At 26.3% G+C, this 15,965-nt stretch overlaps 1 protein-coding gene across 2 annotated transcripts in view; it reads right to left on the bottom strand.

Moving 5' to 3' along the window:
• The window catches only part of LOC101237758 (GTPase-activating protein skywalker), a 55,590-nt gene that overhangs the window by 6,651 nt on the left and 32,974 nt on the right, over nucleotides 1–15,965 (bottom strand). For both annotated transcript variants that reach the window (XM_065793579.1, XM_065793580.1), the window contains exons 9-10: nucleotides 9,562–9,634; nucleotides 8,281–9,125 (exon numbers count right to left, since the gene is read on the bottom strand). In XM_065793579.1, coding sequence (XP_065649651.1) covers nucleotides 8,281–9,125; nucleotides 9,562–9,634 — 918 coding nt within the window. The remainder of the gene's footprint in view (nucleotides 1–8,280; nucleotides 9,126–9,561; nucleotides 9,635–15,965) is intronic.

The raw sequence follows: 15,965 nt of genomic DNA, 5'->3' as shown, positions 1-15,965 counted from the left end.
CTGCGACCGTGAAAACCATGTCGTTTTCAATATCAACATTGATTGAAGTAACAAAACATAATGGGGTTAAGAAAATGGCGAATATTAGCGTTTTGATAGGGAATTTTATTTTCTTCAAATCAAAGTTAGAGCACTTTGGTTTGGTGAAAAAATAAAATGGATACCAGTTTTCTTCATTATCAACAACGATCTTTCATAATCTGCAATAAAAAAAAGGAGAGGGGGTTGGTGCGAAAGTGCACTAGCGCCAAAAAAATCTATACTGCTTATCGAAACCTATATATTAAAAAAAAACATTAAAAAAGCTTTTTAAAAGCTAAAACAATAGATAATATAACTTTACGTATACTTTTTAAACGTTAAAATATCATGTTTTTATCAAATAATCACGGTAAACGTGAAACTTAAAGTTGTAAATACAAGAATTACGAAGTTAATATTTTTATCTATCATAATTAACGTATTAATATAGCTCTGTATTGACTGACTGGCCTTGTTTTAAATAAAAACTTGACTGACTGGCCTTGTTTTAAATAAAAGCTCGTCGTAATTTTGACGTCATAAAACTATCGTTAATTTTTTCAGGACATTAACTTTTTTAAACAAGCAAATCTAGAAGTGTTATTTTGTAAATGTACATAATGTGGTGTCTATTTTGTTTCATTTTTTTGTTTTTTAATATTAAATAATAAAATTTAAAATAACATTTTTTTTATTACCATTTAACAAAAATTAATTTCTCTCTTTTCTTGACTTTTGTTTATATGAGTTAATTTTTGATTAATTTTTTTTATTATTTCTTAAAATATCGGCTTCCAAATAATATAGAGTCTAAGCATACAAGCGTTATGTCAATGCAGTGCGCAGTTGTCTGAAAAACTTGATTTTTGGCCAAAATTAAAGAAAAAAAAACATTTGTAATTTTTTTAATTATTGTTATTTTTAAACGCAACATTATCCAGGCTATTCAAAAATATATAGGTTTCATATTTTTTCTTGAAAGAAAAGTCGATAACTGTATCCAAGAGCAATTAAAAATCGATGAATAATTTCTTGCAAAAATGAAACATTTTTTCATTTGAGTATAAATTTAAAACTATATGCACATATGTATAGATTTTTTTTATCAAATAAATGTTATAGTATAGAGTTTAATTTGAAATAATAATTTTTTATTATTGTATATTTGCATATTTCAATTTCAACTTCTTCCTTAAACTAAAGTCCACATGCATGGACTTGATCGATATGATTTTATTAAATCCTAGTATACATATATTATTCACAAAAAAAAATCAGCTGCAGATATAATTATTTAAACCAACTTTAAATCTCCCAAAATATACCTTTTTTATATTTCTATTTTCGTTTTATTTCTATAAATACATGCTGAAAAACTTTTTTTTTCCTATACAATCGTACTTGCTACCTAAATTATTAAAAATAGTTCAAATATTCATTTTTATTTTATTTTTATGAAATATTCCATATATCTAACTAGTTGAAAATATTTAAAAAAATGCATATTTTACATGGATTTTAAATTTACATATAGTAAATTTAAAATCCATGTAAAATGCTAAGTCCGTTATTAAAACATTATATTTTGAACATCTATTACCGCTTAATAATTCCTAAAAAAAATCAGCTGCAAAAAATTAGAATAAAGGAACTAATTGCAAACTATGCCGTATTGACACTATATTTGTGTTGTTTTTATACCACATTTTTAATCATGTCCTTGTTATTCCCTATTGTACGAATATTTTTTATATTATGGTTTTTAATTTAATGTATTGACTTGTATATCTTTAGATTGATTATTAAATTGAAAATTAGAATAGTAGCTTTTCATGAAAAAATAAATACCCAATTTATGACTAATTTTAGGAATTTTCACTTGTGATTTTTATTATTTATTATTTAAAAATATTTAGTTTTGGCTTGATATGAAAAATATTTTTTGTGGGTGAGGAGGGGGGGGCATAGCCATCGACCCCCCTCCTCCCGCACTGTAGCCCATATATATATATATATATATATATATATATATATATATATATATATATATATATATGTATATATATATATATATATATATATATATATATATATATATATATATATATATATATATATATGCAATATATTATGAAACCGCAAGCAAAAAAATTAAAATTTTTTCGGAAATTCTTGACTGGACCGCTTTTAAGATTTCTTAAAAAAAAAACCTTTAAATCAAAAACTATTTTTAGATTTGGATTCATTATCGATTTAGTATAAAAATATCAAAATTTTATATTCAGCCAAAAATCAAGCTTTTCAGACCACTGTGCATTGCTTACACGAATACATTCACGTATACGTACACGAAAAACTATTTTGAATGATTAGCTTCAATATTTTTGAGGTTAACTTCTCTCTAAACTCCCAATGTGATCTTTAAATTTAAAGTAAACTAATTTTCTTGTAACAGATGCAGATTTTTAGTAAGGTCGCTTTGATTGTTTATATAGCAGATGTTTTTTGGAGTTGTTCTTGGGATTGTTTTTGGAAATACTTTTAACATAAATACTTTTAACATAAAAATAAGTCATGAAAATTAATGACTTAAAGCGCGCATGTTGAAAATTTTTCATGCTTAACGTTTTTTAAGTTTGTCGTGGTAGCAAACTTGCTAGCGTTTGTACTAACACCGTCTGGAGGTAACGCGTATATACTTAAACTCTCTGATAATGATTTTTTACTTTTAAAAAGTTATTAACAACAAAAAATATTACTTGTTGCCTTAAAAAAAAAAAATCCAGTTAAATTACTACCAGCGCTTTTTTGGCGACAAACAAAGATTTAAGTTTCCAAGTTCTTTTTTTATTATAAAATATTTACTGTTGCGCTTTCACTTGCCTTTTGACAAAAAAAGTTGAACGTACGCTTTATTACATTTTTGACGCAGTGTTATAAGTTATAACATGTTTTCAAGGAATTTAATTTTTGGCAAAAAATGGAAAAGGAAGAAAAACCGAAAAATAAAAATTTTTTTTCTCGGTTTTTATAATTTTTTAAACTTAAATAACTTTTTTAATCAAAATTTTTTCTTAAATATAAGGAAATTTTGGTTTTCACTTTTTAGATATCATTCAATCTGTTAATTACATAAAGTTGATATAACTATTATAAAATATTTTTTTTCTAAACTATTATTTTTCGCATAACAAAACTTATAAATATAAACAAAGACATTGCAAGAGCTACGTTGCTTCAAGTGTAAATACTTGTAATAATTACTTAAATAAAAACCTTCTATTGATATAACTCTATTATTATTTTTTTAAAACAATATATCGATGGTGTTAAGATATCTTCGTTATCAAATATTTATGCTCGATACAAGGCCGTAGACAACTTTTTTTGATGTTTGAGCTAAGCAACTTTGAAACATGAAGAAAACTCCATATTTAAATTTTATGACCTTAAAAAGTTTACAGCCCCTCAAATTGAGGGGGCTGTAAACTTAAAAAGGTCAAAAAAGCCGAGCAACAAAAGATTATTGAATCAAATTAGAAATTCATCGATAAATATAAATCAAGTTCAAGGTTGAAAAAAAAAAACAAAAAAAAACAAATTTGACTCATTGCCCTCCTCTTTAGGGCTGGGGGGTGGGGGGGTCGGGGGCTAACGTCTTGGGGTTTTTGTTGTCTCAGTCTCCAATCACCGCAATTTTTTACATAGCATCCTCATTCCTTATATATATATGAACATACTTAAATATGGAGTTTTCTTCATGCTTGATGCTTAGCTCAAACATCAAAAAAAGTTGTCTACGGCTTTGCAATAACGTTATCAAGTAAAGTTATTCTTGATAAAGAGAGTTTAAATTCCTTCGAAATATCATTTTGAAAAATTAATATTAGAGTTATATTCATAAAAAAAGTTTTTTTTTAATTATATAAAAATAAACTCTATAAGATGTCGTTTAAAGTTTGATTACTAAGAATCATGTTTTTTCATTTTTTTGATAAATCAATAATTATAATAAAAAAAACAAAAAATCAAAATATCAAAAGTGGTGTTTATATAAAATAAAATTTAACGTACACCATTTTTTAACTAATAATTTTTTGTTTTGTCTTTAATTTTTTTAAAAAAATTCGTTACTATTTTTGTTATTGTTTTTTGTCTAAATAAATATTCTTGAGCAAGCAAGATGATAAAAGTTTTTTTTATATTGTTTCTTTTATGATTTCTTTTTTTACGCATCATCTAACATTTTTTTTTCTTTTCTGTTGCTGAACATTTTTGATGGAGAAGTTAATAAAAATAAAATTTTATTAAATTTGTTTTTGTCAAATTTGTAAATAGCGCGAATATCAAATGTAATTACTCGCAAACTTTTTTACGTAACCGTCATTCAAACTTCATAAGTGGTTTTAAAACATTAAATACTTCTTACTGTTTATACCGCATACATAAACGATATTACCACATACGATACTTACGACTTGTTTAAATATTAAAAATGATAGAAAATAGCTTACGTGAAATGGCTTGACGGCTTTATGTGTTCGCTTTTATTACATTGTTATGTGTACACTACGCACATTACGTGTTACACTTTTACACCCCTTTTGTTAAATGGCTTAACGCATACGTAAATGGTTTCGCTATTTTACGCTTTAAAACAAGTTCTGATATATGTATGTATATATATTTTTTTGTGAAAAGCATCTCATCTGTTGCAGACAACAATTCAAACGACAAAGTATGAGAAAGCTATAGTAACTTCGAGACTGCATTTACATTTTGCAGTTTCGTTAGATTATTAAGTTTAAATTTTGTTCAATATAAGCTATTTTTAAAAGAGTCCAAGCTATTTTTAAAAGAGTTTTGCTGCATGACAACATCATCTGGTAGTGAATTCCAAATGGAAGCAACTCTATTGTTAAAGAAATGATACCATTCAGCACAGTTTTTTATGATTTCTCTGCGGTATTGTAAACGTTGGTCAGCTCTGGGAGAAACATTCATAGGTTCTTATGCCAGACTATTTTATTTTTAACATTCTCTAGTTTGTATTTTTGAATTAGATCTCTCCGTTGGTGTCCATTTTCTAGTGATGAGCATTTAATTGCAGAACAGCGAATAGAGTAATTAAGGTTATGAAGATTGTGTAGTATCTTTGTAGCACGTTTTTGAATTTTCTTTAAAATTTTAATGTCTTTTTTTAAATAAGGCGACCATATTGACACTGCATACTCTAAGTGTAGACGCAGATAAATTTTATAAAATTTACTCCATATAATAACATTTCTAGATATAAATGTATTTTTTAGAATTACAAGCATACTAGTAGCTATACTAGTAACGCTATCCATAGTTTCCAAAAGAATCTATGGATTTTTTCCTGTGATTTAATCTCTAATTATTTTCTCAAGAATTTTACAAGTAACAGAAGTAAGGAAAACTGGACGATGATTTGCTGGATCTGTTATGCAACCTTTCTTATATAATGGAATAACATTCGATTGTGAAAACGGATTGAAATTGCAAATTTAGTACATTTGCTATATCCACTTTCTTTATGCTAATATCTAATTCAGTGATCAATGCATTAATAGGGCTTGATGATGAACGTTTAGAAATAATATAGTTGAAAAGCTTTTTTGGATTGCATTTACCGTTTGCTAAATCTTCTTCAAAGAATCTAATTGCTGAACGAGTATACTTTTTGATTTGATTACGAACTGTATTATAAAGATTAACTAGATATGGAACTTTCCATTTTTGTACCATAGTTGTTTTTTTGTTTTACTTAACTTAATAACGCCAATTGTGATTCAAGGTTGACGTTTTTTTGTTGTTGTGTGTTTTGATATAGGAGGTATGAATTTAGCACATAGTTTATGATATATATCTGTCCAGGAATCATTGATACTTAAATTTTTAAACGTAGCAATCCAATCATAACTGTTAAAAGCTTCATTTAGTTTTGCATAGTTACCATTTTTATAACATATTTTGAGAAAACAAATGATGTTGAGTAATTTGATTTTTCAATGATAAGATTCCATTTGAGCAGTAAGTGACCTTGTGTTGCACATCCAAGAGGCGGATCAAAGGTTATTTTACTTATTTTGTCTGGAGAGTCTTTTATAACAAAATCCAATGTGTTAATGCATTTATCTTTCTTAAATGTAAATGTTGGCGAGTGTATACATTGATACAAAAACAAATTATTAAGTTTGTCAATAAAATTTACTTCTATTGGTTTGCTTGGTCCTTGGAAGTTTGTCGAATAGTCATAATTCCAAACAATGTTAGGATAATTAAAATCGCCTGTGAGTAATAGTCCCAAAAAACGGTTACTATCGATAGATTTTTTAGCTAAAGTTATACAACTATTTATTTCTTTAGCAGTTTTTTTCATCATTTTTGGTGGGCGGTATATACAACCGATCAGCAACTTGTTACTTTTACTGATTGGGAGTGAAAACCTTAGTTGTTCAGAATGTTTAAAAGTAAAGCAAGAGATATCTTTGAGATAGCTAACTTCCAGACATGGAGCAAACTCTAAGGATACTCTGCAAAAAATTGCGATATTTTTTGTACTATTCTCAATTTGACATATTCAATGATAAAAATTTTAAGTTTCATAGTATAATCTCGCAGCGTTCAAAATTATGACTACATAAAATTTGTACTTTATATGGTCATATTTTTTTAACGCTGAAGTATTATACTATGAAACTTAAAAATTATCGATGAAAATAAGTCTGATTGAGAATACTACAAAAATATAAGAAGTATCAAGGAAAAGGATTGGTAACAGATGTACTGAACTTAATTTATTCTATAATGTAAAAACTCATTATATTTAACTTTCCTTTTTCAAAAATACTTGGTAACGTGAGAGACGCAGAATGTTTGTGAGTACGATAATTTAATGGTAATATATCTTAGTTCATATAACCTAAACTTTAAAATATAAATAGTGCTTACATTTTTTAAGTACTGTAACACATGTTTGAACTCTTATATGAACAAATTAAAGGCATATATATATATATATATATATATATATATATATATATATATATATATATATATATATATATATATATATTATATACACACACTCACACAAATATATATATATATATATATATATATATATATATATATATATATATATATATATATATTATATACACACACTCACACAAATATATATATATATATATATATATATTATATACACACACTCACACAAATATATATATATATATTATATATATATATATATATATTATATACACACACTCACACAAATATATATATATATATATATATATATATATATATATATATATATATATATATATATATATTATATACACACACTCACACAAATATATATATATATATTATATACACACACTCACACAAATATATATATATATATATATATATATATATATATATATATATATATATATATATATATATATATATATATATATATATATATATATATATATATATATATATATATATATATATATATATATATATTATATACACACACTCACACAAATATATATATATATATATATATATATATATATATATATATATATATATATATATATATATATTATATACACACACTCACACAAATATATATATATATATATATATATATATATATATATATATATATATATATATATATATATATATATATATATATATATATATAAACCCACGTTTATTAAACTACCAACTGAACTAGTTTTTCTTAAAAAAAATTTTTAAAAAAATATAAAACATTGCATAGTAGTTTTTTATTTACTTGTTATTTATTTTAACGCCGTAGCTTAAGCTAAACCATACCAGTTTTTATAATAATACAATGCACAGTGATATCTTCAGTGATATCTGTTTTTTTTTCTTTATGATGCTTTTGTACTAAGCATCACAAAAAGCAGATCATTTGCCTTCAAGGTTTCTTTTTCTTAAAAGAATAAACAACCTTCTTACTGTCAAAAAATTTAGGCTTTAAAAAAATTAAAACTTTTGAATGTCCTGTAACCCTTTTTCAAAAAACAATAATTAATGGGTTTGTTTACTTAATGTTGTTCACTTTTTATAAGTATTTAAAAATAAAACAAGAACACAGACAACAACAACATCATCAACAACATTATCATCAACAACAACAACAACAAAAAGTAATAAAGTATCAAAAAAGAATTCATTTGAATTTATAATTTATTTAATTACCCTCCTCCAATAACTAGTTGTTTGTTATCACAGGAAATGAAAAGCTCAGCCAAACCAGTCTTCTTTACATGTTCTATTTCATTTTGTTTCTGGCTTGCGGTTTCATCATCTAAAATAACATAACTATCTTGTGGAGACTTAATGTTTCTTGATTGGTTAATAGCTATTGCTGAAATTGCATTATCTTTTTCTTGCTTATCATTTGCTGGGTTTTTTATCTTTTTAAGATTATTTTTATTATTAATTGAATCAGTCGTATCTAATGTGTCATAAGCAATTAATGGACTTGAATATTCATCTCCCCCAAAATGCATGTTTTTTGGCAAAGATGCTGTCAAGGGTATTAACCCATCTTGTAAGCAAGAAGTTGATCCAGTCTGAATTTTATTTTCAACACTAAAGACATCATGGTGAGAACCTCTGTGCATAAACTTATTAGATAAATTTTGTATCAATGTATGTCTCAAAGGCTCGTCTTTATTAGATTTATTTGACAAATTACGCTTAAAAGAGCGCTTTGAAAAATCATCTGATCGTGTTGAAAATGTGCGACTTAATGAACGTTGCCTAGAGGTTTCATCATACTTGTGAGATAAACTGCGCTTTAGAGATTGTTTTGAAGATTCACTATGTTTATTTATAGAAAGGTCATCGCTATCCAAAGATTGTTTCTTGATAAACACATAGCGACTTATATGATGCTCAGTTTCAGCCATATTCCAGTGATAACATATTGCAAAAGGAAGAAGCTTGAATACAAAAGTTTCACCAGTGCCAAAAAAATAATTAGCTTTCTTACCAAAGTTTCGATTTATCAATGAGGATGAAAGATATGCACCAATTACCTTAAACATAATATAAAAATACTTTTTTTCTAAGAAAAGTATACATTTATATGTATTAATATATATATAAATTTATAATAAATTTTTACACAATAATAAAAGAAAATAATAATAATAAATTTAAATGTATATAAAAAATTGCTGTAGTCAGAATTTATCTGTGTCATAGGCAAAGGATTTTTTCACTGATGACGGAACTTGTTTCTTAGCAACATTGTCTTTTAAAGTTGACGCTTTAGAGTTAGGGAGAATATGGGGAGAGAAAACTTTATATTGAATCAAAGTAATCTGCATAACGACATAAACAGACAGTTAAATAAAATATAGATTTTACAAACAAAAACAAAAAACAAAAAAAAAAGGTGTTCTTGCATCAGAAGTAAACATAAGTCAAATTAAAAAAACATAAGTCAAATTAGCTACAGATTCAAGATACCTCTTCCTCAGTTGTTTTAATAATTAACAAAGTTTGTTCTTCTTCTTCACATTTTAAGTAAAGTGTTTTCAAACTAAAAAAAAAAAAATAATTAAATTGTTATGCAAATTATTTCAGTATTTTTTCTAAAAAAAAGAAAAATGATTCTCAAATTCTCAATTTTTCTTAAAAAGTATAATGGAAGTCTTTATACTAATGATTTATTATCATATATGCTTCACAATCACTTGAGTTGGATATCCAACTCATATGATTGTGAAGCAAATTTGTTTATTGGCCAAGATTGGAAAAAAAAATGAGAGATTTTTTTATCTTTTAATTAAATTCAACCTATTTTTGTAATAAGTTATATCTAAAGTAATTATCATTGTTTATCCTAACAAAGGCAACAGAGAGCATTTTATAAATTGCACTCTGTTGCTGAGCCTGAGCTCTGTTGCCAGACGAACTCTGGAATGTAAGTACACAAGGAAAAATTTAAAATATTGATATGAAAGAAATTTGTGATTTCATTAGATGTTCATTCTCAAGCTGTGTCAAAATTACTAAAATATCAATGTATATAATTAAAATAATTAGATTAAATTAAATCATTAAAAAAGCAAAAATATCACAAATATTGAAGATAACGCTTGAATTAGGGGGAAGGGGGGGAGTATCCAAAATTAACTTTTTTTAGCTTTTGTGTAGTTTAACCACTTTTTCTTAATTTTTTATGCTGATTTCGAATTACTTAATACTTTTTTATCATTATAAATATTTAAAATGTCAAAATATAAAATTATTTTGACAAAACAATCAATTGTTAAATTAAATAAAATCATTATTATTATCAAAGTAAAATCTGTGGTAAATATTTTCTTTTTGTTTTATTAATAAAATACGTAATCATTATGTATAGTTATAAATACAACAAAAAATTAGGCAATTACTCCATATAAGAAGGACTATTTTTTGATTATTTTTTGATTACTAAAATAAACGTCCCATTCATCAATCGTTTTTGACATTTAACAGATCTTTTTCTTTTCAATATATTTATTGACATCTGATTCGCAAGTAAACAGGCTGTCTTGTAATTTTAAACAAGCTAAGATATAATATCTCTTGGATGCTCAATGTAACACTTAATGTAAAGCTTCTTTTTTTGCTAACATGCTCTGTATAAGTTGTTTCTGTCACTAGTTCCAACTGTATTTTATACTTTTTAATTTTTTAACAGAGACACATTTTCTGAAATATTTCTAAATTATCTAAACCGTGATTTCATAATACTTTGGATATTTAAGTATATTAGCACGAGGAATTTTTGTGATCAGAATCCCGTTACCATCCTAGCTCTTACAACCTTAAAGCTGACTGGAACTCTTTCTGTGATTTTCTTTGTGATGTCTTTTGGGTGAAGTCTTTCATCTTCCTGCTGACAAATTCAGGCTGGCATGGAATCTTTTGTTCCCTCTCAACGATTCCAAGCCAAGCCTCACTCTTTGCCATGGTTTTCCTCACATTGTGCTGCTGCAATTTCCAATAAAACCATTACTTCCATATCTATCAGCAAAACAATTGCTAGAAACATTGTAAAAAGGATTTGTCTAACACCGAAACCTGCTATTTTCAGGTCATGAAATTTCATATTTCATCTCAAAAATTAGGCTCTCGTGACTTCTGGAGAATCTTTAACAGTATCGATAATAAGGGCAAATCTGTTATTCCACCTCTTGTATAGTTCAGATTTTGTCACCTCACCTAAAGACAAACGCTGAAAAGCAGCATCTGTTATCCCTATTTTCAAAAATTTTAGAGGGTGATCTGACTTGTCTAACTACTATCCCTTGATCTTCTTCCTGTCATAAGCAAGGTTTTTGAATCTTTAATTAACAAACACTTAATCTCTCATCTTGAATCTAATAACTTATTTTTTGATCATCAATATGGATTTCGATCTTCTTGTTCTACAGCTGATCTGCTAACAATAACCAATAGGTTTTATCGTGCATTAGATAGAGGTGGAGAGGTTAAGGTTGTTGCTCTTGGTATTTTAAAAGATTTTGATAAAGTTTGGCGTGCTGGTCTTCTCCATAGCTTTCTTCTTACAGTATATCCGGTAACATCTTTAATTGAACACTTCCTTTCCAAAGTATAAAAGTAGTCCTTGATGGACAGCACTCTTCTTTAAATCCTGTACTTTCAGGGGTTCCTCAAGATTCTATCCTTGGCCCTATGCTATTTTTAATCTACATTAACAACCTTCCAGATATTCTCACATCTAAGGTGGCATTGTTTGCTGATGATACTATCATTTATTCTTGTCTTGATTAGAAACCAACACTCTCCGATTGTTTGGAGAGTCATTTACCCTTCATCTTCTAGGATTAACTCTTATTTCTGATCTTTCTTGGAAACCATATATCAAATCAATTGCAAAATTAGCATCTGCTGGGGTTGCGTCTTTTTATCGTGCTTGACACTTTTTAACTCCGGATTATATTATTTATCACTATAAATCTCAAAGCCGTCCTTGTATGGAATACTGTTGACATATCAGGGGCGTATCTTCCAATGATGCCCTTGCTCTTTTAGAGAAGGTGCAAAAATACATTGCAAACATAGTTGGACCTGCTCTTGCAGCCAACCTGCAACCATTATCAAATTGTTGTAATGTTGCTTCTCTTTTTCTTTTTTACAAATACTATAATGGGCACTGCTCTAAAAAGCTAGCATCTCCTGTGCTATCTACTAAAGTTTGTTCTCATGCTACTCATCATTCAATTAAGTCTCATCCTTTTTCTGTGACTGTTCCTAAGTGCTCTAAAAATTCTTATTCATCCAGTTTTTTCCTCAAATATAATTTCTTTGGAATTTGATTCCTTCATCTTGCTTTCCTGATTCATATAATTTGCAATCTTTTAAAAATTGAAAGATGCTGAAAAAAAAGATGTTGAAAAAATAAAATTGACGGCATTATAAAAGCTGATTGCAATGAGTGCCACGCTGATGGTTAATTTTAATGTTATTTGTAATTGTTTTATAAATTATGAAAACCTGATTAAAAATGTAATTCATCAGTTATTCTATTATTGGACTTTTTCCAAACCCATAATACTTTCTTATTTTCTGTTAAAGAAATATAGCTAAATTTAGCTAAATTAATTGCAAGAATGATACAATCAAGTTTTTTGATGTGTACATACAAACTGCTTCAACAGCAGTCCATCTTATTTAATGAAAACTAAATAAGATAATTTTAATCCTAAAGATAATTTATTGTTGACTTTATTAAAGACAAGCACAAAAACAACCCTGAGTAAAGGCTATTTGATAAAATTCGTTAATTACAGGGAGATTTCTAAAGAAGTTTATTAATTTTGATTTATTTGTTTACTTGTTTATGATTTATTTATTTATTAGTTCGTTACTTCTTGTTGCAATATTTTTTATTTTAATCCGTATCTAAATTCAGTTTACAAAATTAATAGCAAAGCATTTTCTAGCGAAGTAAATCGAAACAAATTTTCACACTAGATAAGACTTATTATTATTTCATTTTAAATCAAAATTATTTAATAAAAATTTAAATTGCTTAAATTTTAACACAAAGTTGCATAACTTTACACGCTGCAAAGATTTCTAGTTTTTAAGTTTTTAAATATTTATGTTATTAATTATTATGTTATAAAGTAGAAGGTCAACCACAGAAAAATAGCAAAAACTGAATTGCTTTTTGAACTTTTTTAAAAAATTAATTATAAAAAATTATAAAAATATAGAAATTTGGACGCCCCCCCCCTCACTTGAATGGTTAAAAAATTATCTTAGCAACAGACAATATTGTGTTATTTTAGCTAATTAAAAATGCTCAAAACTAGTAAGAATAAAATGCAATGTAAAAGACTTTTCCTTTGAAGGAATTCAAAGACTTGACCCCTTCTGTTTCCATTATATATAAATAATATTGCAAACGCCTCAATAAAACTTAATGTAATAATATTTGCAGATGACACAAAATTATTTTAATTCTCAAATTCTTTTTTACAAATGAGCGAACAAAAAGCTTGAAAGATTGAACATCTGGTTGAAATTAAGTTACCATTTAATACAAAAAAAAAAAAAAAAAAGCATAATTTTTCATTATAAAGGAAAAAAAAATGATATATGAACTGTACTGTCCTCACAAAAAATATAACATGAAAAATATATATCTTTTTGATAGATAACTGCTTTTAAATTAACACAAATGGTTATTTCACAAGAACAACAGATAACTTTACTATTTGATGCTTTTTTGCCTGAAAAAACAACAAAATTCTCACAATTATCTATTTTATATCGGGGTCTGTACCTATATAATAAAATAATATCTAGAAATAGAAAACTTAAACATTTAATAATCCTGCTACTTTGAAATATATTTACACATAAAAAATAAACTTCAACCTTAAAATTTATATTTATCATCCAGATATATATGAATAATTTGAATTTTCAGTACTTGATATCCGGGTACTCATTAGCATTCGATAATTAAAAACCCTTACGTTAGAGTTCGTTTTTATAAAGAAAATTGTTATAACATAAATAAGATAAAAAGTTGTTGTATGAACTATTGTTAATTTCCTGACATAAATGCAATATAAAAAAACAACATCATTTTAGAAATGTAGCTGATATATTTGATATAGTCAAAGATATCTCTTAACCATCTTTACAATAGCTTTCATAAACCACACCTTTTTTATACCTTCTATACCCTATTTCTATACTCTATATTTTCTATACTTTTCTACAAGTGTAGATTTGATAAGCGTAATAAAAAAGTTAGCGCTCTATTCAAATTCAATCAAAAAAAAAAAAAAAAAAAGAGAGAAACTCCTAAAATAAGATAGAAAGAATGAAAATAAATACAATAATGGAAATCTTAAAACTTGAGGGTGAAAATATTATATCAGTCCTCAAATTTTAACTCCTTTAATTCCCTAATTTTTAAACTTGTGCTGGCCAGCTAGGGTTGAATAGTTGAATTTTGTGCTGGCCAGCTAGGGTTGAATAGTCAAGTTTGCATAGGCTTTATTACACATTATAATGCACTTTTAATTTCCTTAAAGCTTTTCTTGTTGCAGTTTTCAACCATATTTTTAGCTTTTGTTTGAGCTGTTGGGTCTTTAAGGGAATTTTTTCCTGTATGTCTTGTAGCCATATCTCTTTTTGACTTTTTTTATTTTAACTTATTTTTTGACATCCCAAACAAAGTACTCTGAATTTGCATTTGATCAACACTTTTCAATCAAGTTTTAAAAGTGACAGACCTCCTTCTTGGTTTCTTAACTTTCTCTCTGATCTGGGACCTTCATTTCACAATTCAATAAACTGACAGTTTTTCTTTTAATTATATATTTTTTGCTAGTGAATTAATTAAAACACTATAATTTTTAAGTCATTGGACAAAATGTTATTTCTCATTTCTACTTACAAATACAATAAAAAATATTAAATTATTTTAAAAATCCTATGGGTCATTGTTTGAATGACTTTAACTTTTGAAACCTAATGATAAGGAATCCAAAAAGTTAATTTTATTATCATTTAATAATTTACCTCCAGCATTGTGATTCAAACTTTTCAATATAATTAATGCAGATTTTAAACAAAATAATTTTTAGTTCTAAAAAGTTAAAGAATCTAAAATGCAAAGTTGAGTGATGTCAAAATAGTAAAAAATTAAAGATTAAAAAAAAATTAAAAAAATGATTTAAAGTGTGAATTTAACTCAAAATCATAAATAAATTTATAACTAAGCCACATTGACAATAACAACATGTTAACATTAAAAAAGCATTTGAAAAATATAGAATTAAGTTTTATGATATAAATTTTCTTTTGTTTGATTTCTACCTTAAAGAACACTGATGCAACTTCTTATCAAACACCAACAAAGATTTGTCATCATGTATTTATCACAGTAACCCTGATAATGTTTCTTCATTGTTTTAATGTTCTGGTGAAATCTTTCGCTTGCTTATCACTAAAATTGTAACGTTTTCAAAAAAGTTCTCCAAATGACTGAATAAGAAATACATTTTAATAAATATTGCAACCAAGAGTGAAAATTTTGAAACAAATTTTGAAGTAATTATTTAATGACCAGTCAGCATAGTTAAGGTGTTTTTTGCAACTTAACTATGCAAGATAAATTCCGTAAAATATCTGGTCTGCAAGATAAATGGACTACAAGCAATCTTTAAAAATTTTAGTTAAAATGTTCTATCAAGATTTTATATGTTATGCAATTCGGCCCTCAGGATTAGGGTTGACATTCAGCAATCCCGACCTAACTGCTGACCTAAAAGTGTCTGAGGTTGGCAAAAAATTGCCGACCTTGTTCCTATGTTTTATAGTAAAACCTTTGT

This window comes from Hydra vulgaris, chromosome 03 (assembly GCF_038396675.1).
Source record: "Hydra vulgaris chromosome 03, alternate assembly HydraT2T_AEP".
Classification (NCBI taxonomy): Eukaryota; Metazoa; Cnidaria; class Hydrozoa; order Anthoathecata; family Hydridae; genus Hydra; species Hydra vulgaris.
This window is presented reverse-complemented; position numbering and strand designations above follow the sequence as displayed.